The sequence below is a fragment of the Sciurus carolinensis genome, chromosome 11 (genome assembly GCF_902686445.1).
Source record: "Sciurus carolinensis chromosome 11, mSciCar1.2, whole genome shotgun sequence".
Lineage (NCBI taxonomy): Eukaryota > Metazoa > Chordata > Mammalia > Rodentia > Sciuridae > Sciurus > Sciurus carolinensis.
Window position 1 is genome coordinate 31,230,468 of NC_062223.1, and position 27,948 is coordinate 31,258,415.

General features: G+C 39.5%; 1 protein-coding gene and 1 pseudogene across 1 annotated transcript; one reads left to right on the top strand and one right to left on the bottom strand.

Annotated features, from left to right (window-relative positions):
- Positions 1 to 1,780: 1,780 nt before the first annotated feature.
- LOC124959440 (olfactory receptor 4B1-like) lies at positions 1,781 to 19,094 on the top strand. Its single transcript, XM_047517898.1, has 2 exons — positions 1,781 to 1,855; positions 18,129 to 19,094. The coding sequence occupies exons 1-2, from the start codon at positions 1,781 to 1,783 to the stop codon at positions 19,092 to 19,094; spliced, it is 1,041 nt and encodes a 346-aa protein (XP_047373854.1).
- A 4,223-nt stretch (positions 19,095 to 23,317) lies between these two features.
- LOC124960252 (eukaryotic translation initiation factor 5A-1-like) lies at positions 23,318 to 23,790 on the bottom strand (annotated as a pseudogene).
- Between the last annotated feature and the right edge of the window lie 4,158 nt (positions 23,791 to 27,948).

Consider the following 27,948-nt stretch of genomic DNA (forward strand, 5'->3'; position numbering starts at 1 on the left):
TATGTGCACATAACACAATTTCTCCATTTATTCCCCAGTACTTCTTTCCCTTCCTACCTCCCTACCCCGATGGCCTTTCTCTACTCTATTGGTTTTCCTTTTATTTATTTATTTATTTATTCGGGTACCTGGGATTGAACTCAGGGGCACTCGACCACTGAGCCACATCCCCAGCCCTATTTTAGAGACAGGGTCTCACTGAGTTGCGTAGGGCCTCACTTTTGCTGAGGCTGACTTTGAACTCTCCATCCTCCTGCCTCAGCGTCCTGAGTCACTGGGATTATAGTCGTGCACCACCGTGCCTGGATCCTTCTATTTATTTTTAGGTTGGTACATTACGGTTATACATAAGAGTGGGGTCTGGGATATACATGTACATGTTGACTTCATTCCACAGTTTTACTCCTTTCCATCCTCTATTCCCTCCCCCTTGATCCACTTCCTTTACTCTAATGTGTTTCTTTCTATTTTCATGAGGTCCCCTTTTTTCTTCTTCTTTTTTTCCCCCCTCTCTGCCTTCCACACATAAAACATCTGGCCTTTGCTATCTGAGTCTGGCTTATTTCACTTTGCATGATGTTCTCCAGTTCTATCCATTTGTTAGTACATGACAGGATTTCATTCTTCTTTATGGTTGACTAGAGCTTCTTTGTGACATATGACATTCCTTTATCCATTCTTCTGTTGACAGGCACCTCCACTGGTCCCATAACTTGCCTATTGTGAATTAACATGCATGTATCACTAGTACACTGATTTTAGTTCTTTTGGCTAAATACCAAGGAGTGGAATAGCTGGGTCATATGGTGATTCCATTTGTAGTCTTTTGAGGACTCACCAGACTGATTTCCACAGTGGTTGTACGAACTTGTAGATTCTTTTTTATAGGGCATTCCGATGGGGAAATATTGGAAGAGGAGAGGAGAGTGAAAGTGTTTACTTTGGTGGCATAAATCTGGATGAGGAGAGCAGCTGCCATTGTGGGGAAAGTGCAAAAGTGTCAATCAAACCATTCTCTTGTACAGCAAAAGCCTTGGATCGCTGAGATGCAGCCCAGGTATATGTGAAGATCCGCTGGGGCAGGAGAAAGGATAAAATAAAGAACAGTATTCCCTTGAGGAGGGGCAAGAGCAAGGTCTGGACACAGATCCTATACCAGTGTAATTAAAGGTCTATGCTTCCTGGGAAAGGGGCAGTCAAATCTGGCACACAAGACCTACCAAAGATACAAGTCAGAATTTGGTTGTCGTGAGAAATGTGGTAACAGATGGGGAATGTTTAGATGGACTCGTCAGTAGACTTGACACAGCTAATGGAAGACTCAGGGACCTTAAGGATAAGCCAATGCAAATTCCCAAGATGAAATATGAACAGAAAGAAGAGTGCGGGGAAATAACCAAGAACAGGATACTCAGCAACTATGGAACAATATCAAACAGTCTAACCTTGGTATAACTGGAATCCCAAAAATAAGGAGAGAAAAAGGAGCAAAAGAATTATTTGAGGAGGATACTCATCTGCTGGGAGGTCCCTCCAGAGGATGGCGGGTCACTTCGGAGGCCCAAAACGTGTGGCTACAGAAATGAATGTATTCCCAGAAGAAAATGTGGTAGCTCAGAACCCATCTCCAGGAACATATCTTCTCTGCTGTTTGAGGCCCAAGTGACTCTGGCTCAGACTCTGTCTCCCTGTGACCTGCAGGTGATATGAGACTCCCCAGAAGGCAGAAAATGACGTGAACAATCTTATGCTGGAGAGAAGTCTTACAAATGTAAGCAAAATGGCCAAGTCTTCACTTGGTCCAGTCACCTTCGCACACGTGAACAAACTCAAACTGGAGAGAAGCTCTTTGAAGGTAAGCAATGTGGGAAAGCCTTCACTCGTCTGCTCACCCTCATAGACAGGGAAGAACTCTGCATGGAAACAATGTGGGAAAGCCTTCACTTGTTAAATTCTGAAACATCAAAAAACTCATACTGGAGAGAAGCCCTATAGAAAATGTGAAATGCCTTCCTTTATTGTGGTTCCCTTTTAAACCTGAAAGTAGTTCTATTGGAGAAAAGCCCATTGAATGCAAAAAAAACCTTGACAAATCTTCTAACATTCTATCACCTTCAAATACATGAAAGGATTCATTGAAATGTTGAGTGCGAAGAAAGGAAAAAAAATATGTATGTATGTATATAGAATCATTGAGTGTTCTTGGTTGTCTTCAAAGCATTTCACTCACCAAGAAAACCACCCACCTGAATGTATAATGTTTCATTTTCCTTTCTGTTTATGCAAGTACTCGTAATGGAGAAATCACCTGTGAATGTGAGGAAAGTGGGAAAGCTTCCAGTTTTCCCAGTTTCTTTGGAAGACACAGAAAGATTCACAAAGATAAAAAACCCTATGCAAATAATAAATATTATAAAGGCTTCTGGTGTTCCAATTCTCTTCATATGTTACTCAGCCTTCCATTGCTGTGTCAGAACACATGAGAAATTCAACTTAGGGAAGGAAAGATAATCATGGGTTTCTGTTCATAATTGGGTGGCTCTGTTGGGTTGGTCCGAGGTCACTTACAACATCATGGTGGATGAATAGAGCCAAGTGGCCTACATCATGGTAGCAGGAAGAGGTTAAGGAGGGAGAGGAATGTCCAGCAACCAGATACCTGATAGCTATTTTTGTTCAAGCTCACTGTTTTCATGTCATCTAAGCACAAGAGGTAAAAATAAATTAGGTGGAGATAAATATGATTTGTTGTCTTAAAGTTGTTACTTTAATAGGTTCACTCAGTGCAGCTATTTTGGAGTTAAAACACTGAACTTTTAACTATCATGAGGTTGAAACTTATCCATTCTGGCTTTTTAAATTTTGTAAGAACAAATATATTCACATCTATTATTATGTGTGTCCTCTTCCATGTTAAAAACTGTTATGAGGGAGCATATGGTTCTAGAATTTATGCAGTATGCATTTATAAATTATTGTTATGAGCAAATCCTTTAAATTTTGCTAATTTCCCTGGTTTTTACTACAAATAAATATGCTGCATTTTCTAATTGGTATATATTTTTCTATACAAACTGTATAATAAAGATGTGTTTTTGATGAGAAATTATTGTTAAAAGCATGAAAGTATGATGTGGTAGGAAAAAAAATAACCAGAATTTTTCATAGTGTGGATGTAAAAATCAAATAAAGCAGTAGGGAAGCACTAAGCAAAGGAATGTCTAAAGTGAGCATGTTTTGTAAGGTTACAATTGATGATAATGTTTTTATAACAATGTTGTGTGGTAGAATAAAAATTTTTCTCCTAGAGTGAAAAAAAAAAAAAAGAATGATTTGAGGAGATAATGACTCAGAATTTCCAAGGAATAATGAAATACATGAAACCACAGAGCCAAGGATCCAGCAGTACTCCAAACAGATAGACAACAACAAGAAAAAGAAACCAAAACCAAAACCACATGTCAATACATCATGTTCTACCTGCTGAAAACTGAAGTGCAGGACAAGTCCCCAGGTGGTCCTGATGGACCCAGCTCTTCCCACTCTCCTGCTTGTAGTTCTTCAAAATAATTGTAGAATGGATAGAGACTGCACCATCCTGAGGCAAGAAGGAATGGTCCTGAACAGCCTGGGCTCTGTACCTTCTCTCTTGGAACATATTGATTTTAGGACTTTAGCTTAGAGAATCAAGTAGCCCCCAGGCGCCAACCCCAGTGCAGAGCATGCTTTAGCTGTTCATCAGCCATAGTGTGACATGGCGGCCTGGGCAGATGAGACTCCCTCCCCCAGGGGCAGCTTTCCTGAGCCTTGGAGGACTGGCTCACTGTGAGTCTCAGCTGCCGTTGACCCTCGATGCCTATCTGTGAGTAGTGGAGTTGTTTCCTTTAACTCATGGTGGGAGTGTTCTCTCTCACTGGGGGTCATTCAGGTGGGCTGAGGCCAGTGCACAGCATTGCCGAAATGTTGTTTTCCCCTGGGATTGATAGAGAGCTTGGTGAGGCTGTTTCACACAAAGGCAATGAGAAAAGGGACAAAGGCATCCAGGGAAGAAAGGCACATGACATAAAATATAAGAAATGAATCACAGCAGGCTTCTCATCAGAAATTATACAAGTTAGGAGATAAAGGAGTGTTGGCTTTAAAGTATTGGTAACTGCCCCTACGGTAACCTCTAGTTTTATACCATTGTAAATGTTTTTCAGAAAAATAAAAGCATAATAATAATATTTCAGGCAAAATCTTGGGGGCATTTACCCTAAATATTCCACACTACATGAAATATTAAAGTTCTTCAGGAAGAAAGAATGTAACACCTTAGAAACTTGGATGTATACAAAGAAACAGAAAGCTCCCAAATGGTTAAAATAAAAGTGAACATAAAGGAATATTAAAAAAAAAAGTTCCTCTTAAAGATAATTGATTGTCTAAGGCAAAGTAGTAGGCAATATGTTGCAGGGTTTTAGCATATGTAAAAGTGAGTGATATGAGAACAATACAGAATGTGGGGATGGGATTAGAACTTTACTGCTATACTGTTCTTACACTAGAAGTGAAGGGGTATAGCAATATTTAATGGTAGACTGTGAATAAGCAAAGATGCATATTATGTTTCCAAAAGAAACCACTAAAATGCTTTTTGAAAAAGAGGTATAAATAATAAACTGAAGTAAAATGGAGTCATGAAGATGTACAATTAATCCAAAGTTAAGCAGGAAATAAGCAAAAAAGAAACACGAGCCAGATGGAACAGAACAGAACGATTAAGATTGGATTTAAATAAAACCAACCAATAATCGCACTAAATGTAAACAGTCTAAAATACCAATTAGAAATTTGAATTTTATAAAGTAGCAAGCCCAAGTTTATTCTGCTTATAAGAAACCCACTCTCTTTGTTAATATCTTCTGTATTTTTTTATTGGTCCATTATAGTTGTCCATAATGGTACATAATGGGATTCATCAATTCTTTGGTATAAGAGATAATACCAGAGGTAATGAGGTTCATTACCTAATGTCATTACCTAATGATAATTTGGTCAAGTCTCCAAGAAAACATAATAAACCTAAATGTTTATGCACCTAACAACAGCCTCAAAAATACATGACAAAATGTGTAGAGCTGATAGTTCTTTTACCAAAGTTTTCCCAGTCAACTTTTGATTGTATTTTAGTCAGCTTTTCCATTGCTGTGACCAAAATATCTGAGAAGAACAATGTAGAGGAGGAAAAGTTTATTTGGGGCTCACAGTTTCAGAAGTCTCAGTCGGCAGATGGCTGGTTCCATTGCTCTGTGCTGGAGATGAGGCAGAAATCAGGGCAGAAGGGGGTGGAGGAGAAAAGCAGCTCAGGACATGACAATCAGGAAGCAGAGAGAGCGTTTCTCACTAGGGACAAAATATACACCCTAAAGGCTGCCTCCAGACCCATCTCCTCCAGCTCACTCTACCTGCCTGCAGTTAGCACCCCATCAGTGGATTACCAATCCCTACTAGTGAATTAACAAACTGATTAGGTTAAAGCTCTCACAATCCAATCATTTCATCTCTGAATGTTCTAGTATTACCTCACACAGGAGCTTTTGGGGGACCATCGAAACCATAACAGACTGGATGAATTTCATCATGTGATAGAGTCCTCAGAGGGTGCTTGCATGCCGTATTTATTGTGTTGCTGCACATTACAAAAAAAAAAAAAATGAAATATTTTACCAAAGACAATGTGAGATCTTAAAGGTAGAATTCAAAATAATAAAAAAAAAAACACAAACAAAAATATTTTGCTATAGTTTAGGTTATCAGAGGACAATTTAACTGGTTCAAAGATTTTGGTTTATACTTTCTTAATTTTCTTCAAAGTGCTGCTACACTATTGCTTTGCTTTGTATACTGTCATTCATTTTTATTTTTTTTTTTATTTATTTTTTTTTTTGCAGTGCTGGGGATCAAATCCAGAGCCCTGTACTTGTAAGGCAAGCACTCTACCAATTGAGCTATCTCCCCAGCCCTATACACTGTCATTTTTAAAAAGTTAGTTGCACTATGATTATTTTACTTCTGTAAGTTATTATTCTGCTGAGAATTCTTGGGATGTTTTTCTTTATCTTAAAGGTATAACAGTTTTACTAGAATACCTCTTAGTGTTGGTTGTTTCAAGTCACTTTTTTCCTGGCACCCACTGGATCTTTTAAATGTATCGATTCAGATACTTTAAACACTTCTGGAACCTATTTTGGATTGTAGTTTTAATATTGGCTCCATTTCATTGGTTGGTTTTTGTTTTTTCAGACATTAATTATATCTATGCCAGGCAGCCTCAGTTTAGTCATCTCTATCTCTTTCTCCCTGACCTTTTTCATTTCTTTTAAATTTCATTTTACTTTGATTATTTGGTTTACTTTCATTCTCTTGATTATATTTTAATTTAAATATTCCCCCTTTTGTTTTTTAGTCTTCATTATCTATAGGATTTCTTTTTATTCTATTTTTTCCTCTCACTTCATCTCTTCCTGATTATTAAAATCCACCTCTTCCTGATTATTAAAATTAATTATTCTTATTTTTTGTATTTCTGATTCAAAGTTTTATTTTTAATCTATACATTTTATGTTTGTGTATATGTTATTTGATTGTGAGTATGGTGTTGCACAATTCTTCAGCTTTGTGTTTGTGCTTTTAGGAAGAATTTACATCATTTTCATAGGCTAATGTGCTGTTGTTCACATTTTCATATTTTTTTTCCCTAGGGCATTTGTTTGGATGTAGTTTTTTCCTAATCCTATGGGCGTGGTTTTAATTTAATTTATTTAGTTTTTTGAAAGGGTGTTACAGATCCTGCTCCTCATCTCTGTACTATAGGCAGAAAGAAGAGGGAAGGGAGAAGGGAAAATGGAAGCAAGTCTGCTTTTGGGCACTCAGTTAAGTTTGGACCCTTGGCATCTTTTCACAAGCTCCACCCGTTACATTTCTTATATTTTTTTCAGCCAGACTTGGGTCATAGGATCAAGTCTAGTTGCAAGGGAGTCTGATAGGGTGAATGTTTTATTCTGAGAACTAGAAAGGAGTAAAGGTGATAGAGGGAGGAGCAGGATCTGCCATGGAAGAAGATCTTCTTATCAAACTTGTTACAAGAAAGAAATATTAGTAGTTCTTTTCGATGCTACTGAATTGACTTAATTTAGTGCCCCTTCCCCAATGAAATTCAGTGAAAGCCCCACACATTAAACTGGGTAATAATTCAACCACATAATTAAAAAATCCTAATGCACATTCACAGAACTTCTATATGTCAAGCATCATGTTAGATAAACATTTCAATCCAGGTTATTTTATTTCTCATTTTATATATTATAATCCCCATTTAACAGGTGAGAAAGCTGAGGCTTAAAGTTGTTGACTAAATTTTCTCAAGTTACTGAATTGTGGAAACAATCTGTAGCTGTTTTTTTTTTTATTGATGCATTCTTTCCATTATGATATTTTTTCTCTCTTGAACTAAACAGTTTTTGAAGAACATTTTTAGACTACACAGTATCTCCTCCTAGTATGTTGTGTTATTAATTGGTTATGAAAGTCCATTTTCCTCATGGGTACAAAAGCTGTCCCACATGGCATCTGCAATACTTCTCCAAGAATTGGCATCGATTCTTCAATGTGTAACGGAAGTTAGAGTAGTTGGCACGCAATTGGCACCCGGTTGGCAGTCCACACCCCTGGACCTGCCCTCTTTTTTTTCCTCCCTTCGGTCTCATGTTCTCATGGTAACATAGAAAATCAATGGCATAAAATCTCTCCCAGTGTCCCCTCTCTTGAGAATGCCCACTGATGATCTGGAACTTCCTAAGGTCTCTAACTGAATTAATTGAAGCACATTTTGAAACTTTTGCCAACTCACAGTTTCTTGGCCAAGTTTCATACTGGAGACAAGAAATTCCAAGAGGAATTTGGTTTCCTGATAGCAACGTGGGCCCAATTTATTTTAAAGTGTTCAAGGATCTCAATATTGGAAACAATCCTTGATCTTCTAGTGAGTGAGCAGCCTTCCTCCTTTTAAAAATGTCCACTTCATGCATTTTATTAAATCTGTGATTGCCTTCTGAGATGGAATGTACCTTCGTTACTATTAGCATGAAGGACTCATTTGTTATGCAGTGACATTCTGAAATAATGAATTTTAAATCATTTAAAGAAGGCAAAATGATGTTACTGAATGAACACATGAATGTATAAGCAGAATATCTGGTGACCAATTCCTTTTTTTCAAGGTTTGATGTGCAGAATTCCGCCTAATCATACCAGAGAAGGGCCATCATAGGTGGCACCAAAGTTCTGCTCAGTGGTCACAGGGCTCACATACTGGACTAGTGGGAGGTCACAGGAGGAAATTCTCAATAGGGATTTACTTTATTTATTTTTATGTGGTTCTGAGGATCGAACCCAGTGCCTCATACATGCTAGGCAAGCGCTCTTCTACTGAGCCACAACCCCAGCCTCCTGAATAGGGATTTAGAGTCTGGAGATATTCAATTCAGTTCAGAAAATTATGCACCTTTACTCTATCAAAATAGTAAGGATTTCAAAGGCCACACTGATGGATTATGCAAGTTATTTTTGATAAAAGGAAGCCAGAAAAAGCAAGAAGAAAATTTTACTATTTGCCAGTTACTGGATTATATACTTCTCTGGGTTAAAAAAGTTTATTTTTAAAATATGTCATGATTCTAGACAATAAATTGTAAAAGAACCTTCTTTTATATTTCTGGGCAAATGGCTTATACTGTTAGCTTCTTAAACAATGCAATTGGCGACTTCCAAAACAGGGAATGCTGAGTACAGATATTGTTCTAGATGTTTTACTTCCATCATTTAATTCTCACAAAACACCCAGAGAAAAAAGACTGTAAGTAACATCACTTTGTATCAAGAAACCAAGGTTTGTAGACTGTGTTTAACTTACCCAAGATCTTAGAAGTAGGAAGTGGAACTCAGTGAATGGGTTTTCTAAATAAAACAAAAACAAAACAAAACAATCCCCAGAATCTCAAAACAATTGGTTGGTTGCTCTCTGTAGTTGTTTTTCTGTTTCTAAATAATTGATCCAAAGATTGGCCATGGGACTGACTTCCTAAATCCTTTCTTTTATGTATAACATTATAAACTGAAAAAAACAAAAAACAAAAAACTGTTCCTTTATAAAATGAACACAGGACCCAGGGAATTTTGTGGTATGAAAGTAAGATTTACTTGCTGATTGGCGATAACAACCACAAAATCAAAACCACTAGAAGAGAATCCCAGTGTCAGGGGAACAGAATTTATTTGTTTGTCAGAATCCTGATCAAAGTCAAGCTGTGTGACTTTGAGAAGTCAGTTATCAAACTCTCTGTTCAGTACTTGTACCATCTGTAAACTGAAGAGATCAGACTAATGGTCTACCTGTTCCTTTCAGCTCTAAAATTTCTTTGACTTCACCTGGTGCTTTGGTGGAGATGAAGTGGTTTAGCCCACTGGGTGCCTTCACTGCAGGTCCTGAAACCAGGTGGAGGAGTCTTGCTCAGTCTTGTTGCAGACATACCCCTCCAGTGTCCTCAGTCCTGACGGTCCATCGGAGTGATGGGGCCGTGCAACAGAGAGAGACCGTTACCCAGAACCTAAGGGGTGGAAACTCCATGTTCAACTCCTTGTTCTAAGATGGAATATTACCCAAGGAAGGTAGGTAATGCCCTACCACAAGGGTTTCTCAGGTGGATTGAGTGGGTAAGAGGCTTAAAATTGCTGTGGAATCTGGAGTGAGTCACTTTCTGTCCATTAGGCTCAGTTTCTGATGGTTAAAGGGAAAGTTCTGGAGACAGAAAGCCTCCACTCCTCCTTGGCTTCCTCTTTCTGGGGTTCCATGCAGGACCATTTGGGAAGGAGGTTTCCTGCTCTGGCTTGGAGTACATGGCCATGGGACTTTCAGACTCACTTATGACTTTGTCCTTGTCGGATTTCTATCTACGGGGCTTTATGTTAGAAGATAATGTTTTACTTAGTTTGTCCACCAACATTTCTCTACCTAGGCTTTTATCTGTAATCCATGGCTCATCTTGTAATTCATGATCCTAGCTGAGGGTGTTATCTGGGGAAGTGCTGGAGGGAAGAGGAGGTAATTTGTTACCAACTGTCTTTCTCCTAGGCAAGGCAGATAGAGAAAGTAGACATAAATGAACATCAGGAGTCTGAGTTAATAATAGCTACTATTTATGGAGAGCTTCCTATTTGTTAGACAATGCTGTTAAATGTTTTATATATTTTATCTCAGAGCTAATTCTTGCAACAACCATGTCAAATATGAAGTTCCTTATTTTAAAGAAATCCATTCACAAGGATGTGATGTGTGACTGGCAGAGCTGAATAGTCTGCTAATTGTACCACTTGCCCCCTGGGTAGATAAGTCCTGAGGAAAGTGCAAGGTATTCGACTAGGTACTGGCTTTGTTTGCCTCAGTCCTTCAGAGACCCAAGAACCTGAAACTCTCCCCTTCACTAAAACATAGGTCACTTGCCTTTTTGGAAGTCATCAGTTGTGGTCTCTCACAATGATGCCATGGAAACATCTGATATATTGTATTAAATCCCTCTAATGCATTAAGAAAAGTACACATTATGTGGTCCATTATGGCAAGCTTGTGAGCATAAGGACTCAGAAATGACATGTGTGCATGTGTGTAAGAGTTTTAAGAGAGAACTGGAGGGCTGGTAAAGTCCTGGAGAGGGTTCTAAAAGTCAGGTGGAGGAATTTGGGTCTGATTGCCAGGCTCAGGGAGACAGTGAACATTTCTGAATGATGTGAGTAGAGGGAGACTCAGGGTGACTTTCTAACTTTAGCATGGAGAACAGATTGGGGGATAAACCATGGACACCTGGGGACAGATGGAGCACGGGGTGGTCTGCAGTCATCCTCATATGAGCTCCTGTCCTGCTGGGAGATGGTGGTTGCAGGATGACAGCCAGCCAGAGGGACTGGTGAAATCAGTGGATTTGGCACAGTGTAAATATGGAGGGGGAGGAGGTGCATGCGGTAGAGGTGACCTTGAGGCTTCTGGTGTGAGGGCCTGAGAGAACAGTGTTGCTGCTCTGAGACCCAGTGCAGGAGGGGTGCCATCAGGTGGCCTGTGCTGGCAGACAGTGACAGATGCCACTGCTTGGTCTACCAGCTGCAGCTGGGACCCCTGTCCAAACGTTGGCCATGGGATGGGGGAAGAAAGGCAGATCCCTGAAGCTCACACTTTGTTCAAGATTGCACAGAGCTCCCTAGTCTCTGATGATCCAGAGAAGGTGGAACTGAAGCACTACCAGTAACTTGGAGTTTCCTACAAGGCTTGTGCTAGTCACAGACAGGGAATAATAAATGGATTTGGGAAAGCTTTGTATTGGCCATGGGTCTTGGTGCCATTTTCTAAGGCGCCAGAGTAACTAACCCTGTCGGGGTACCCGGGACCCCTGGCCCTAGGTGTGGCTAAGATGGCGCCTGGCAGTGAGCCAGAGCAGTTAACTTTTGCACAAACATCTGACATCATTTTAAGGAAGTCTTTATGACTGGTTCTCTGGTCTCATGCACAACGCATGATCTCGGTATGCCCTGCTTGGCTCTCTGTATCTGTCCACGCTTTTCCCTCGTGTGCTCTCCTTTGATTGGTGGTTTTACCTATATAAGGTCTGTAACTTCCCTGCTGGGGAGGGAAATAGGATAAGAAAAAGAAACAATAGAAGCAGAAGGACAGCGCGCAATAAAGCATTGAAACTTCAACCAGGTGTCGTGTTTCTCTGCGGGCAGGGAACGCAACATAACCCCATGTCCTCTATCTTCTAAATAGCCTGGTCCTGGCTTTGACTCAATCACTCATAAGCTGTGTTTGGGCAAGATCCTAAACCTGTCTGAGTCTTGGTTTGGTCACTTGTCATTTAGCTATCTCAAAGGGATAAGGAAGAATGAAGTGAGGAGATGATGTGGAAGTGCTTACAGTACAGCGCACAGTAGACCCTGAATGAAGGGCTGCAGTGGTCACCTGTGGGTGTTGGGATGGCAATGAAAATGTGACCATCAGGCACACAGATGTTCTAGTGTCTTTCAGGCCACCAGACTGCCTTGTGGCCTTCTGGAGCTATTTTGGTGCCTTGCTATCTCCATTCCTCTGCTCCAGTAACAAGCCCCATCTGCCTCCCCTCTCCCATGTAGCTATTCCTCCTTAGTCCCTTCTTTTACTCTGATCTATCCTTGTGTCTTCTCTAGTTCCAGTTAGAAACCATACTAAGGGTTCTCTCAGCAGGTTTTCACCTTGTATTTTTCTTCAGATTTTCACTATGACAGTAATTGGGGGGTATGTTTAATATATTTTTAGGATGGAAACACATGGAAGAAGGAAAATTCAGGACAATAAGAGATACTTCAAAGTAATTTTAAAAGCAGAGAAAATCTTGAGGGTTTCTTTCCCTCATTTCATAAATGTGCTCTGGAATCACACAGTCACAAGCTTCCTGAGGGTGGGGCCTCCTTCCATTCCTTCCATTCTCTCTGAGCTGCCTAGGTATGTGTTGTGTCAGAGTTGCTTAACACAAACTTTGGTTCAGAGAATTATATTAAACAAAATCCAGAGAGAGAGAGAGAGAGAGAGAGAGGGAGAGAGAGAGAGGAGTGTGGGGAGAGAAAGGGGGATGGATTCCATGAAAACAGAAGAAGGATCAGTGGAGTAGATGAAAGAGATTGAGGGGGAGGGAGGAGGAATGTGATAAGGGAAGAACAGTGAAATGAATTTAACATAACTTTTCTATGCACACATATTAGTGTGCATAGTATATTATACTGCAGTGAATCTTACCATCATGTATATCCACAAGACACTAATTAAAAAAAAAAAACTATGAGTAAATAGCAGAAAGATTAGTAGAGTAGAGAGAAGGGAATGGGAGGAGGGAGGAGAAGAGGAAGAGGAGAAGTACTGGGGACTGGATTAGAGCAAATTTTATTTCATGCTTTTATAATGATGTCAAAATGAATCCTAATGTTATGTATAACTAAATATAACCAATTGAAAAAAAAGAAAAAAATTCTGACTTGCTGCTGACAAGTCAGTTTGCCAGTGAGGGGCAAAATTGGAGACAAAACATGAAGTAGTGTGTTGCGCTCCCCACCCGCAGAGAGACACGACACCTGGTTCTTTTCAGCCCTTTTATTGCGCGTACCCCCATTCTCTCAGTTCTTTCTTTGTTCTTCTTCTTTGAGGAACTTACACTCCAATATATACAGTACCGTAACCAATCAGCCTTTGAGCACGAGGGGAGAGCATGAACAGATACAGGCAGTAAATGCAGACATGCAGTGATCATGCACTGTCCACGAGGGAACTCAACCAATCCCTGGAACTTCCTCAAAATGATGTCAGTTGTTTGTGCAAAAGCCAACCATACTGGCAGCCTGCCAAGTGCCATCTTGGATACGCATCTAAGTAAGCCAAGCCAGCTACGCCACACCCAGGCAGCCAAGCCACACCCAGGGCCAGGGGTCCGCGGTGCCCCGACAGTTCCCCCTTTTTTCTTTTACAAGAAAAAGGTTCGGGACCGTGCCTGTCTTAGGCGGAGTGGTCAACCACCGTCCTTACCCGTCATTGGATAACTGCAGAGCATGCTACAGCTCCTGTCTTAGGTCGGTACGGTGTCACCTCCTCCCTTACCCGTCTTTGACTACCGGTCCAGCATCGAGAGCCATACTTATGGGGAACTGCCGGCCTCTAGGGCAGTCATGGCCTGATGAAAAATAATCTGGTCCATTTGTTGGGTGGCTCGTAGTTGTACAACCAGGCGGGTGAGGAAAAAGATACCAAAGAGGAGTAAAGACCCCAAAGTGCCAAGGCTTGCCCACTGTTTACAAAATTGAAAGCAGAAGAAAACCATTTAGCCAGCTCAGACATAGAAGCAATTTGTACCCTAGTAGAATTAACTTTGACAATTTTAGCCCTAAGTCGTGAGGTAAGATTATCAAATTGAGATGACCAAGTAGAAGTAAGATAGGCTGACAATTTTTTTAGATAACCCAGCTGCGGTGCTGGAATTATCATATACAATGGGGGTAGCACAAACAGCTCTTAAAGAGTAAACACATCCCAGTCCCAAAAGTTCTTGTAATATGTCCACTTGTTCTTGTAATAGGTCCACTCTCTGAGTCACCAGGAGAATGTCTGTTCTTAAATGTTGGTTTAGAGTTTTTAGAGTTTGTAAAGTTGTGGCAGTGTTTTCAGCTAAGCAGTTCACTGTGGTTGCTGTAGTTGTTAATGTAGCGGCTGCAGTCTTGACAGTAGCACTGGTAACTCTGTATCTGTAACAGAGACTGGGACTGGTAGGAAGGTAGGAACACACATTAAGTCTGCCAGCAGGAACCTAGAAGCATATTAACATTGAGAGATAGCACAAATCTGAAGTACAATTGAGAGAAGCAGTTGTTTTGTTACATAGTTGAATTGTTCCTCCTAAGAGACTAAAAAGAGGTTGTAAGTTAGTCTATTCCGTGGAAACACACAAACCGAGCCACAGCTCCAGTAAAGCACCGGGTTACCCTTATTACCCAGAGTTAAAAAACCCCAGAGACAAAGAGAAAGTTTATCTTTAGGGGACCGGAAAGTCTCCTCTATTCCCCCTTTTTGTTTATAAAGAGTATTTTTGAGGGTGAGATGTGCATGTTCAACAATACCTTGTTCTTGTGGGTTATAAGATACATCTGTGGTTAGAGTTATTTTAATTTTAGTGAGGAATTGGTTCTTACCAATTTTAGTTTTTAAAGAAAAATTTAGACTTTATAATGCAGTACAATCTTTAACAATTGCTTAACCATAATTGTATAAACCCCTATTTTTAAGACAATTGTTCTAAAGAATAAAACTTAAGAGACACAAAGTTAAGAATGAATTAGTGTTTTTAAGAAAACTTTGTTATTTTACCATGTCATTTTACCATATAGATTAAACTTTGGCTTATATCAGAACATTAGTATTTCACCTTAGGAAAAACCTTAAATAGCTTTAGCTGTTTCACATACATACAACCAACTTAGTTACACACAGATTTGTTGAAACTTGCCCTTTGTTACACACAGACTTTCTTAGCACTTACTTAGACCCTCATGTATTCCATCACACAGGCACTTTCTTACCCAGAAACATTTTTTTTTCCTTTTTATTAAATATATTTCCAAACCCAGAACCTTTTATACTCTCTTCCCTACCTGTTGACCCCTTTCTGTTCACATTCTGAAACAACTCTAACTGAAACACAGTGAAAGGGGAGATGGTAGCTCTAAATCCAAGTCTAAGAGCTCCTTGGAGCTTTGCAGAACTGGAGGGGGAGCAGGGGGAAGTGGTAAGGGAGCAGATGGAATGCTCACCCTTCGAGTTGAGGTTTTATCTGTTAGAACATAACTCTTAATAACCTTGTTTTTAGTAATGACACAAAGCAATTTTAAACTCTTTTTAATTTACCAACCTATGAAAACACCAATAATGTTTAAGTATGATGTCCCATGGAATTTAAGGAGTTAAGAGTACTTGATGTTATTTAACAATTAGCATTTTAACTTTGTAAATTAACCAGACGTCTCTACAAACACATTTGAGTAATCCCATACATGTTAACTCTAATTTATTTATTTTATAAAACCAAGATATCAGACAAGTGTCCTGAACAGGATCCGTTGCCTCTTTCCTGCTGAAGAAAAGTCCTAGAAGCAATTGATATTAGACATTGTTTAACATTAACATTTCATTAGTTTGACCACCTGGAGACTTGCAAGTTATTTTCAAAGATATTTTACTTTATTAGTTTACCCAATTTAAATTGAACCTTTTTTAAATCACGTGAATAAAAGTATTTGGATCCATTTTTAAATTTTAATTTTAAGAGCGCTCAGTTTTGACGCAGACAAAACATGACATTAGACAGCACAACATAACACATAACACAAAATCAAAGGCCTTGTAACTTTATAGGTAAATGTTCATTGCAATGAAACAGCTGTTTAAAAACTTCAGTTGAATAAAAAATAGAACTGATCAAAAAGAAAAAAAAATCATTAACCTAGGTATGCAGGATCAAAATTATGAGCTCAAAAATACAGCATTAAAGAAAAACAAAACAAACAAGAATCCTGAAGAATAAGTTAGTTTTATGCAGCGGCCCAGGAGTTTAAAACAGACATCTCTTTTTTTTTTTTTTCTTTTCTTCTTATCTTCAGGTTACCCCCCTTTTCTCCTTGAGATGCTGCAGTTACATTCCAATGTGGCTTTAGCAAGGCCAGGCAGGGGGAGGGAGGATCACCCAGGACTTTTTAACCCCTTTTTTACCTGGTTGAGAAATCAGGTTAGGTTTGAATGCAGAAAATCACAAAACATTATTTTTTTACTACTTTTAAGGAATGGAGCTGCTGAGCTCTCTGCCTAGGGGGACCCTCCCCTAAACTGATTTTTTTCTTTTTAACAAGTTGTTCCTTACACCCACTTTCATTTTTATTTTTGTTTGTCCCTGATCTTATTGACGCCCTTTTTGATGTTTTAGACCTTTTCTCTTTTATTTTCTCCAAAACCTGACTGCCCTCAGTCAGAGGCTCCACAAAAGAGTGTTTTTTAACTATTGCCCACAGGTCTCGAGTCTTCACCGGTGTCAATGTCATCATTAATAGGGTGCTTAGACTGCATTGTTAGCTTCCCAAAAGTCCTTTCTAGCTCCCCCCCTGAAAATTTCTCTTTTGAATCTTCCCCTTCTGAGTTATTATTTCTTTCTGAGTTCTGAGAACAGAATCGTTTCTCTTTAATCTCTTCTAAAACCTGACTTCCCTCTTCCAGGGGTCCCTTTAGATTTTGTTTATCTTTATGTTGTAAGCAAGATTTAATCAGGGACCAAATGGCTAAAGTTCCAACAGGTAACAGCTTTTGCTTTTTTGTTATGCGTAGATCCTCTCCCAGGTGCTTCCATTGAGGAATACTTAACAACCCTTTATCTAAAAACCACGGAGAGACCTCTTTTATGGTATCAAGGAATGCTCAAGCTGTTTTTTCTTTTAGTGGCATTCCATGACTTTTTAGTAACTCCCTAAAAGGCTGCTGCATTCCAGTCCCAGACAGTTCTGTTCCTATGATTAAATTTTACAGCACTAAGAGCTCCAAGCACACAAACAAGCCACACAATTCACTCCATACACACAGACAACACAAAACCCCTTGGCTAGTCGCTGTCCCGCGAACTTTTAAGGCTAGTCACTGTCCCGCGAACTTTTATGGCTAGTCGCTGTCCTGCGAACTTTTAAGGCTAGTCCCTGTCCCGCGAACTTTTAAGGCTAGTCGCTGTCCCGCGAACTTTCATGGCTAGTCGCTGCACCGCGAACTTTCTTTAACTAGTCGCTGTTCCGCGAACTTTCAAGGCCTTTTTACTGTTTAATTTACTTTATCAAATACTTATCTTATACTTACTCTAGAGTTATCTTTAGGGCTCCCAGGTTTCGGCACCATCTGTTGCGCTCCCCGCCCGCAGAGAGACACGACACCTGGTTCTTTTCAGCCCTTTTATTGCGCGCACGCCCATCCTCTCAGTTCTTTCTTTGTTCTTCTTCTTTGAAGAACTTACACTCCAATATATACAGTACTGTAACCAATCAGCCTTTGAGCACGAGGGGAGAGCATGAACAGATACAGGCAGTAAATGCAGACATGCAGTGATCATGCACTGTCCACGAGGGAACTCAACCAATCCCTGGAACTTCCTCAAAATGATGTCAGTTGTTTGTGCAAAAGCCAACCATACTGGCAGTCTGCCAAGTGCCATCTTGGATATGCATCTAAGTAAGCCAAGCCAGCTACGCCACACCCAGGCAGCCAAGCCACACCCAGGGCCAGGGGTCCACGGTGCCCCGACAGTAGTGAATGCCCGAATGTTGTATTTGAGCTACTGTTTGACAGTGAGCTATATCCTGCACTACTTTCAGTTGTTCACTTAACTCTCAGGTGACAAAGTTTCCAAAATATGTTTACAAATTCATGAATGTGGGATTGGCCAAAACCATAGAGTCTGATAGAGTTCAGGCTCATGTCTTTATGACTATTTCCTTTGTCACAGGACTCTGAGATTCATCTTTTCCAAATGGAATCCAGGGCCAGTACAAATAATGTGACTGAGTTAATCATCACTGGCCTTTTCCAGGATCCAGAGGTGCAGAGAGTGTGCTTTGTGTTGTTTCTCCCTGTGTACCTGGCCACCATCCTGGGCAATGGCCTCATCATTGTGACGGTCAGTGTCAGTAAGAGTCTGCGCTCCCCCATGTACTTCTTCCTTGGCTACCTGTCCCTGGTGGAGATCTGTTACTCCTCTACTGTGGTCCCTAAATTCATCACTGACTTACTTGTCAAGGTTAAAACCATCTCCCTCAAGGGCTGTTTGGCCCAGGTCTTCTTCTTCCATTTCTTTGCAGTTGCTGAGATCTTCCTGCTTGTGGTGATGGCCTATGACCGCTATGTGGCCATCTGCAAGCCTCTTCACTACATGAACATCATGAGTCGTCAACTGTGTCACATGCTGGTGGCTGGTTCCTGGCTGGGGGGCTTCATTCACTCCATAATTCAGGTTCTCAACACCATTCAGCTGCCCTTCTGTGGTCCCAATGTGATCGACCACTACTTCTGCGACCTCCGTCCCTTATTCAAGTTGACCTGCAAGGACACCTTTGTGGAGGGGATTGTTGTGTTGGCCAACAGTGGATTAATCTCCCTCTTCTCCCTCACCATCTTGGTGTCCTCCTACGTCATCATCCTGTTCAGCCTGAGGAACCGCTCTGCAGAGGGGAGGCGCAAAGCCCTCTCCACCTGTGCCTCTCACATCACGGTGGTCATCTTGATTTTTGGACCTGCCATCTTCATCTACATGCGGCCCTCGTCCACCTTCACTGGGGACAAGCTGGTGGCTGTGTTCTACACGGTCATCACCCCCATGCTGAACCCCATCATCTACACACTCAGAAATGCAGAGGTGAAAGTCGCCATGAGGAAGCTGTGGGGCAAGAAGGAGAACTCAGGGATGGGACAATGATAGAAAGACGTATGACTGATTATTGTGTTTTTGAAATGGATTTCTAGTGAGATATTTCAGAATGGCAGCAACAAATATAGGACTTAATGTTACTTCTGCTGTGGTTCTCCTTGGTAACCAGGATACCCTGGTGTAATGTTTGAAGGATAGAGATGAGGAATTCTCCCTGAATGTTATGGAACATGATTGGCTGCATCATATCCAACAATATGAAGGGTTTGGGTAATTGGAAAGCTCAAACCAAGTGCAAATGCAAAGTGGAGGATTTTGACAAATGTTTTATAGGTTAAAACCTGTTCCTTGTTTTCTTCCTGCTTTTTCTTCCTCCCTCTGTAGTAATCTTACATATTTTTGGGGTACAGTGTGATATTTCAATACATGTGTGAAATATGTATGATCAAATCTTAAAAGTTAGCATATTTATTACCTAATACATTTATCATGTCTTTCTGTTGGGAATATTCAAAACCCTCTCCATTAGTTATTATAAAATATTCATTAATTATTTTCACCCATGGTTATCCCCCTATGCTATCCTAATGTCCTATCTTCTTGCCTCCCTGTACAGGGGACATTTTGACAAATGTTTTGAAGGTTGAAATCACTTTGCTTTCCTTCCTTGTAATAGCCTCTCTTCCTTTTATCCTCCCTCCCTCCCTTCTTTCCTTATCCTGTCTCTGTTGGACATCACTCATGATAACAACTTGTATTTTAATAAGAAAGAAAACCAAGCAGAGGAATTATCAGGAAATTCAAAGATGAGAACAGCAATCCGTTTTTCTTTTCCAATATGAAAAGGAATTTCTTTGGAATTTCTATTCTTCTGAATGGCTCTTGGCATCTAGGACCATAGACCATGTGATCATAGTCATCAGAAAAGTCCCTGAAGCATTTTCAGTTCTTTTGGTATATTGGTACAAAAGGTAGAATTGGGTCCTTTCACAATGTTGAACATTGATAAGCAAAAACAATATCAAAATGGCATCGATTGTACCAATCAGTAGGGAAAGATAAAGTCAAATTCATTACAGGACAGCAACTTCCTAGCCTTATTCTGACATAAAAATTACCGAATATTAGACAATGCTTACTGCCCTAGTTGGAGAATGAAGGGGAGGGTAATACTGTTCATGTGTTTCTACTCCAGACTCGTGTCCCTTATTTTAAGTGACCTTCCACAGTCCTATCTTTTAATGCCTGTTAGTATTTCTTGGTGAAGGGAGATGAGACAGCGAGTCTATGCTGTTGTTTTGTCTCCCATCTCTGTGTCTCTCATATCACTGAGAGCAATTGAGAGACCGTTGTGAAGTGGCCCCAGTGACTTTGGAATTACACACAGTTGCATGGAGTTTGCACTTAATCCAACCACTTTTCCATGATCAGTTGAAATCATACAGGCAACTGCCAAGCAGAGTAATGGAGCATCCTGGGTGTGTTATAGGTCTTGAAGACTTTTCCCTTTCTCCTGTAGACACTAATTCAGTACGCAGGTGAGTAGTGGTTGTAAGTGCCCCAGGAAATCTTCCTCATTTCCCTTGGAGTCCCCATTGATCATGACTATAGATGGCCACCGTGAATTCCAGAGAAAATGCTGCCGCTTCTGCCTGGAATACTTTGCCTTCCTTTTCTAAATGCAATGTACGAGTGTACCTTTCCCCCCATATCCTCACCAACACTTATTATTGCTTGTAAATTCTTCATAATTGCCATTCTGACTGGAGATAAAATCTTAGAGTAGTTTTTTTCAAAAAATTTTTTTAGATATTGACATACCTTTATTTTATTAATTTATTTAAATGTGGTGCTGAGAATTGAACCCAGTGCCTCACACATGCTAGGGAAGCGCTTTACCGCTGAGCCACAAATCCAGCCCCTTAGAGTAGTTTTGATTTGCATTTCTTTAATTGCTAGAGATGTTGAACATTTTTTCATACAGTTGTTGATTGACTGTATTTCTGCTTCTGTGAAGTGTTTTAAATTCTGATAATGCAGATTTAAAAACATTTGATCCAAACTAAGCACAATAAATGTCATCTTTGTTCTCTGCTCCTGCTCCTTGCTTGCATTAAAGCAGGCTAAAACTTTAAGATGCAGGCTGTTATAGGGGTCCCTTACTCATGTGCAGATAGGTTTCCCCAATGAGAAAAACAGATGGAACATCATCAGCAAACTCCTAGTGGTTGGAAATTGCACAGGCTGAAAATATCTACTCTGACCATACTTCTCAGGGATTTCCTTGCCTTCTGAGTGCTGAGAATGGGGTTCTATTAAGGGCTAATTACTCACTCTGTTTTGGTGTCAGAAAAAAAAAAAACAAAAAAACTAAAGGTAAGTTTTTTTCATTGTTTTAAAAAAATCTTCATAATTCACCTAAGTCCTATAAGTCTAATTATTCCTCTTAGCAATAGAGAATAGTATGTAGTTAACATTCACATGTTGATTTTATCACATTTAAAAACATATTATTTAGATAAATATAAAATGATCTCTTTAAATAAAAATGGGTAGAATGTGGTAAACTTTTCTTCATACATGGGTTTGTACTCTTTTGTAATTAATTATTGTATTGTTTTAGGTATAGGTTTGAGAGTATGTAACAGAAGAGTAGAAAAAAAGTTAATGAGTTAGAATTACAAAGCCCAGAGAGAAAATGCAGCAATGATGGAGTTGTCCGCACAGGTGAAGTCCAATGTGGTTGTGACTACTGAGCACCTGAAATGTGGGTATTGAGGCCAAGAAATGAGTTTTAGTTTTTATTTAATTTTAATAAGTTTAAATAGCCACATGTGGCTAGTGGATTTCATATTGGATAACACAGTTTTGTTATATTATATACTTTCCCAAGGCATGAAAAAGAAAAATGAGAATAAAGCACCTTTCCTTTTAGGAAATTTTTTCAAAAGTCCCACATAGTACTACTGCTTGCTTTCTTCTTTTCTTTTTTCCTTCCTTTTCTCCTTTCTCCCTCCCTCCCTCCCTTCCTTGCCTCAACCAGCACGACCAAACTCTTGGGTCCGGCCAGGGGCGAAGGGGGATTGGAAAATAAAGATTCACAAACATAGATTTTGAGGATTAAGCTGGGATCAGGTGGAGCTCTGTTCTCTGATGGAGATGCAGATCTAGAGTTAGACTGGCAATCTTTATTTATATGTCCCATTATCAGATTAAAGACTATGCAACCATTATTCTTTGTATTCAGGAAAGTTACAGAAAACAGGACATCTACGTAACTTTTCCGCAGTTGCAATACACAGTTGCAAAGTGGGATATTAGGAGCTTTGTGTAGCTCTCAAGAAAGCCCATTGTTTAAAGTTACTGTGAAGTGGGAAGGAACCAGAGAAACAGAGCTGGTGAAACATTCTGGTTGTCTAGCATAAGAATTCCTCTATTCCCTTCATTTTTATATTGGATTGTCTTATTTATTGTTGGAGTTCTTTATATATTCTGGGTATGAGTCCTCTGTCAGCTGCATGTATTATAAATATTTTCTCTGTCTATCTACCTAAAGAACTCCACAAAACAATAAGGCAATCCAATATAAAAATGAAAGGAAGAAAGGGACTACTACTTCACCAAACAGGCTATCGATGACCATATTAAAGTCACTCTGGAAAGCAGTAGAGAGATTGCTCAAAACACTAGTAATAGAACCACCATTTAACCTGGTTATACCATTTCCTTGGTATATATCCAAAGAAGTTAAAATCAGTATACTATAGTGACATGGCCATATCAATGTTTATGGAAGCTCAGCTCATGATAGCTAAGCTATGGAACCAATCTAGTTGCCCTTTGACAGATGAATGGATAAGGAGAGTTGGCATACCAACACAATAGAATATTACCCAGTCTGGGATGAGTCGGGGGAAGGGAACAAAGACCATTTGCCAGCATCTGCAACTTTCTGATTCCAAATTGAATTAAAAACAATCAACCAAAAACGAAACCACAAACTCTACCCATCCCTTGTTCCCACCAGGGCTGTAGTGTGAGGGGAGAAGAGGAGGGGGCAGCTTCACCAAGGCCTTGGCTCCCTTGATCCCGGCTGAGGGAGCTAGGTGAAAGGCAGGGGCTCCCCAACAGATTGATGGGGTGGGAGAGACTAAAATAAAATGTCAAATAAATTGTGTTGAAGTCCCACAGCCAAGGGCCCAGCCACAGCAGGCCCAGGCTGGGGGAGAGGCCTCTGCAGGCTCGAGGATCACTGCCACCCTGGGAGCCAGCTATTTTGTCATGGTCCTGATTGCAACAGCTGCCTTCTCTGTCACTGCAGACAGCACCACAGACAGCACTTGACTGGGACCTTTTCCAATCAGTTTTCTTGCCAAGGTCTCCCTCAGGCAGAGGAAGGTCCTCTTGCACTTCCCTGCTGTCCTGTAGCAGTGGTAGGTACCCATTCTGGATGCCAGTCATCTGGAAGTCATTCCTTTTGATGTTGGGAACATCCATATTATGTAGTTGATGAGCGGATATCTTCACATTTCTTCCCAGTAAAGGTACTGATACCAACCAGGTAGACCTTGGCATGGCCATGCTTGTCAGTCTTCTGAAGGAGACAGCTCAACAGTACACTGCCAGCCTTTGAGCACCACAAAGTCATTCCTGTGTAATGCTGAGCACTGCATTGGGAAGGTGGCTGAGGCCCCTGCATCTCTGTCCTGAAGTCCAAATTATCTGTCATTTTAAGAGGCTTCAATTCCAACACTCTGAATGCACTGACTGGACCCTGTCCACTCATCACGAGCCCAACGGCTGCCTCCAGGTCTGCTGCTGATGCTTCCCCTGATCTTTAGGATTTCTGCTGAGACATATGCTATAAATGTAATGGGGTTGTCTTTAAATGTGACTTGGGGCTTCTCTTTCGCATCTTTTAATACTCTTTCTTTGTCTGTACTTTTGGCAACTTAATTATAAAACATGTCATGGACATGTTTTTCCTGGTCAAATCTATTTGCTCGTATCTGTTTCTAAGTGCCTCCTGTACCTAAATATCTATATCTTTCCCCAGGTTTGGGAAATTTTCTCTATTATTTCATTAAATAGATTTCCTATCCCTTCAATCTGCAACTCTTCTTCCTAAGGTATATCTATATGCAGATGTTTGACATTTTATTGGTGTTCCAGAGATCTTGTATGTTCTATTCATTCTTATTTTTTTATTTCTGTCTGAATGTAACATTTTGTCCAACTTGTATTCAAGCTCTACTATACTTTCTTCTGTTTGATCTAGTCTGTTTGTGAGGCTTTCAACTGAGTATTTTTAAATTTAAATTTACATTTTAAAAAATTGGTTCTAAGTACTTACATGTGACAGTAGAATTCAGTTAGACACATTGTACACAAATGGAGCACAACTTTTCCTTCCTCTGGCTGTACATGGTGCTGAGTCACACCAGTAGTGTAATCATATGTGTATATAGAGTAATCATGTCCCTTTCATTCCACTGTCCATCCCATCCCCACACTCTCCCCTCCCCTCACTCTCCTCTGCACAATCCAAAGTTCCTTCATTCTTTCCTACCCACCTCCGTTATGGATCAGCATCCACTTATCAGAGAAAACATTCAGCCTTTGGTTTGGGGGATTAAGCTTATTTCACTTGGCATGATATTCTCTAGTTCCATCCATTTACCTGCAAATGCCATAATTTCATCCTTCCTTAAAGCTGAGTAATATTTCATTGTGTATCTATGCCACATTTTCTTTATCCACTCATCTACTGAAGGGCATCTAGGTTGGTTCCACAATCTAGCTATTGTGTATTGAGCAGCTGTAAACATGGATGTGGCCGCATCACTATAGTATGCTGATTTTAAGTCCTTTGGGTATAAATCAAGGAGCCGGATAGCTGAGTCAAATGGTGGTTCTATTCCAAGGTTTCTGAGGACTCTCCATACTCCTTTCCAGAGTGGTCACACCAATCTGCAGTCCCACCAGTGAAGCATGAGTGTATATTTTCCCCCACATCCTTGCCAGCACTTATTGTTGCTTGTATGCTTGATAATAGCCATTCTAATTGGAGTGAGATGAAATCTTAGTTTTGATTTGCATTTCTCTAATTGCTAGAGATGTTGAACATTGTTTTTCATATGTTTGTTAATCGATTGTATTTCTTCTGTGAAGTATCTGCTCAGTTCCTTAGTCCATTTAGTGATTGGGTCATTGTGGTTTTTTTTTTTTTTTTTTTTTTTTTGGTGTTAAGTTTTTTGAGTTCTTTATCCTGGAGATTAGTGCTCTCTCTAAGGTGCGTGTGGTAAATATTTTCTCCCATTCTGTAGGCTCTCTCTTCACATTATTGGTTGTTTCCTTTGCTGAGAAGAAGCTTTTTAGTTTGATTCTGTCCCATTATTGATTCTTGATTTTGCTTCTTGAGCTTTAGGAGTCTTGTTAAGGAAGTCAGGTCCTAAGCCAACATGATAAAGATTTGGGTCTACTTTTTCTTCTATTAGGCACAGGGTCTCTGTTCTAGTGCCTAAATCTTTGATCCATTTTGAGTTGATTTTTGTTCAGGGTGAGAGATAGAGGTTTAATTTCATCTTGCTACATATGGATTTCCATTTTTCCTAGCACCATTTGTTAAACAGGCTATCTTTTCTCCAGTGAATGTTTTTGGTGCCTTTGTCTAGTATGAGATAATGTGTTTATGTGGGTTTATCTCTGTGTCTTCAATTCTGTACAATTGGTCTGCCTGTCTATTTTGGTGCTAATACCATGCTGTTTTTGTTACTATTGCTCTGTAGTATAGTTTAAGGCCTGATATTGTGATGCCTCCTGCATCACTCTTGCTAAGGATTGCCTTGGCTATTCTGGGTCTCTTATTTTCCAAATGAATTTCATGATTGCTTTTTCTAGTTCTATGAAGAATGTCATTGGGGTTTTAATAGGAATTGCAACAAGTGCTTTTTGGAGTATGGCCATTTTGATGATATTAATTCTGCCTATCAAAGAGCATGGGAGATCTCCCCATCTTCTAAGGCCTTCTTCCATTTCTTTCTTTAGTGTTCTTTAGTTTTCATTGTAGAGGTTGTTTACCTCTTTTGTTAGATCAATTACCAAGTATTTTATTTTATTTTTTTTTTGAGGCTACTGTGAATGGGGTAGTCTTCCTAATTTCTCTTGCAGTATATAGAAACACATTTGATTTGTGTTTTGATTTTTTATCCTGCTACTTTGATGAATACATTGATTAGTTCTAGAGTTTTCTGGTGGAATTTTTTTGATCTTCTAAATATAGAATCATGTCATTGGCAAATGATAATTTGAGTTCTTCTTTTCCTATTTGTATCCCTTTAATATCTTTCATCTGTCTAATTTCTCTGGCTAGAATTTCAAGGGCTATGTTTTACAGAAGTAGTGAGAGAGGGCAACCCTGTCTTGTTCCAGGTTTTAGAGGGAAAACTTTCAATTTTTCTCCATTTAGAATGATGTTGGCCTTGGGTTTAGCATAGACAACTTTTACAATGTTGAGGTAGGTTCCTACTATCCCTAGTTTTTCTAGTGTTTTGAATATGCAGGGGTGCTATATTTTGTCCTGCTTTTTCTGCATCTATTGAGATGATCATATGATTCTTGTCTTTAAGTCTATTGATGTGATAAATTATGTTTATTGATTTCCATATGTTGAATCAAGCTTGCATCCCTGGGATGAACCCCACTTGATCATGGTACACTATCTTTTTAATATGTTTTTAAATATGATTTGCCTGAATTTTATTGAGAATTTTTGCATCTGTGTTGCTCAGGGATATTGGTCTGAATTTTTCTTTCCTTGATGTGTCTTTGTCTGATTTTGGTATTAGGGCGATACTAGCATCATGGAATGAGTTTGGAAGGGTTCCCTCCTTTTCTATTTCATGGAATAATTTGAGGAATATTGGTGTTAACTCTTCTTTGAAGGTCTTGTAGAACTTGACCGAGAATCCATTTGGTCCTGGGCTTTTCTTTGTTGGTATCCATTTTTTTTAATTAATTTTTTTATTTGTTCTAATTAGTTGTACATGACAGTAGAATGTATTTATACATTTTGATAAATCATATATAAATGGAAATTAATTTCACATTTTTATGATTATACATATTGTAGGATCACATTGGTCATGCAGTCATATATGTACATGAGGAAATAATGTCTGTCACTCTACTGTCCTTCCTATCCCCCTACTCCTTCCCCTCCCTTCACCCACCTCTACCTAATATAAAGTAACTCCATTACTCCCTAGCATCACCCCTTTATTGTGAATTAACATCCACATAACAGAGAAAACATTTGGCCTTTGGATTTGTGCTTATGTCACTTAGCATGATATTCTCCAACTCCACCAGTTTATCAGCAAATGCCATACATGAGGAAAAATTACTCAGCTTTAAAGAAGAATGAAATTATGGCATTTGCTGGTAATTGAATGGAGTTGGTAGACTTTTGATGGTGTCTTCTATTTAATTACTTGCAATTGATTTGTTTAAATTTCAACTGAGATTTTAGTTGAACTTATTGAACTTTTCATTCCCAAGTTCTGTTTGGTTCCTTTTCAAAATCTTTATCTTTTGGCTGAGTTTCTTATTTATATCCTGAATTTTATTCCTTAATTCATTCAATTGTTTATCTGTCATCTCTTGAATTCTTTGAGGTTTAAAAAATAGTTCTTTTGAGCTATTTTCCAGCATTTCATCTATTTTGCTGTCTTTGGAATGTTGCTATAGAATTAGAATTATGAACATTGGGAGGTGTCACACTGCCTTGTTTTTTCATATTTCTTGTGTTTCTATGTTGAGATTTGTGCATTTGTTGGGATTTATATACCTTCCACCACTTTCATGTGAGGGTGTTTTCTTATTTGGTGTCTTCTCCTGATTA

What these genes read in the sequence shown, in the direction of transcription:
- LOC124959440 (XM_047517898.1), top strand. Translation starts at nt 1,781, where the DNA reads ATGGCCAAGTCTTCACTTGGTCCAGTCACCTTCGCACACGTGAACAAA. An exon ending in TGGAGAGAAGCTCTTTGAAG is followed by an intron (nt 1,856 to 18,128) that starts GTAAGCAATGTG and finishes CCTTTGTCACAG; the next exon opens with GACTCTGAGATTCATCTTTT.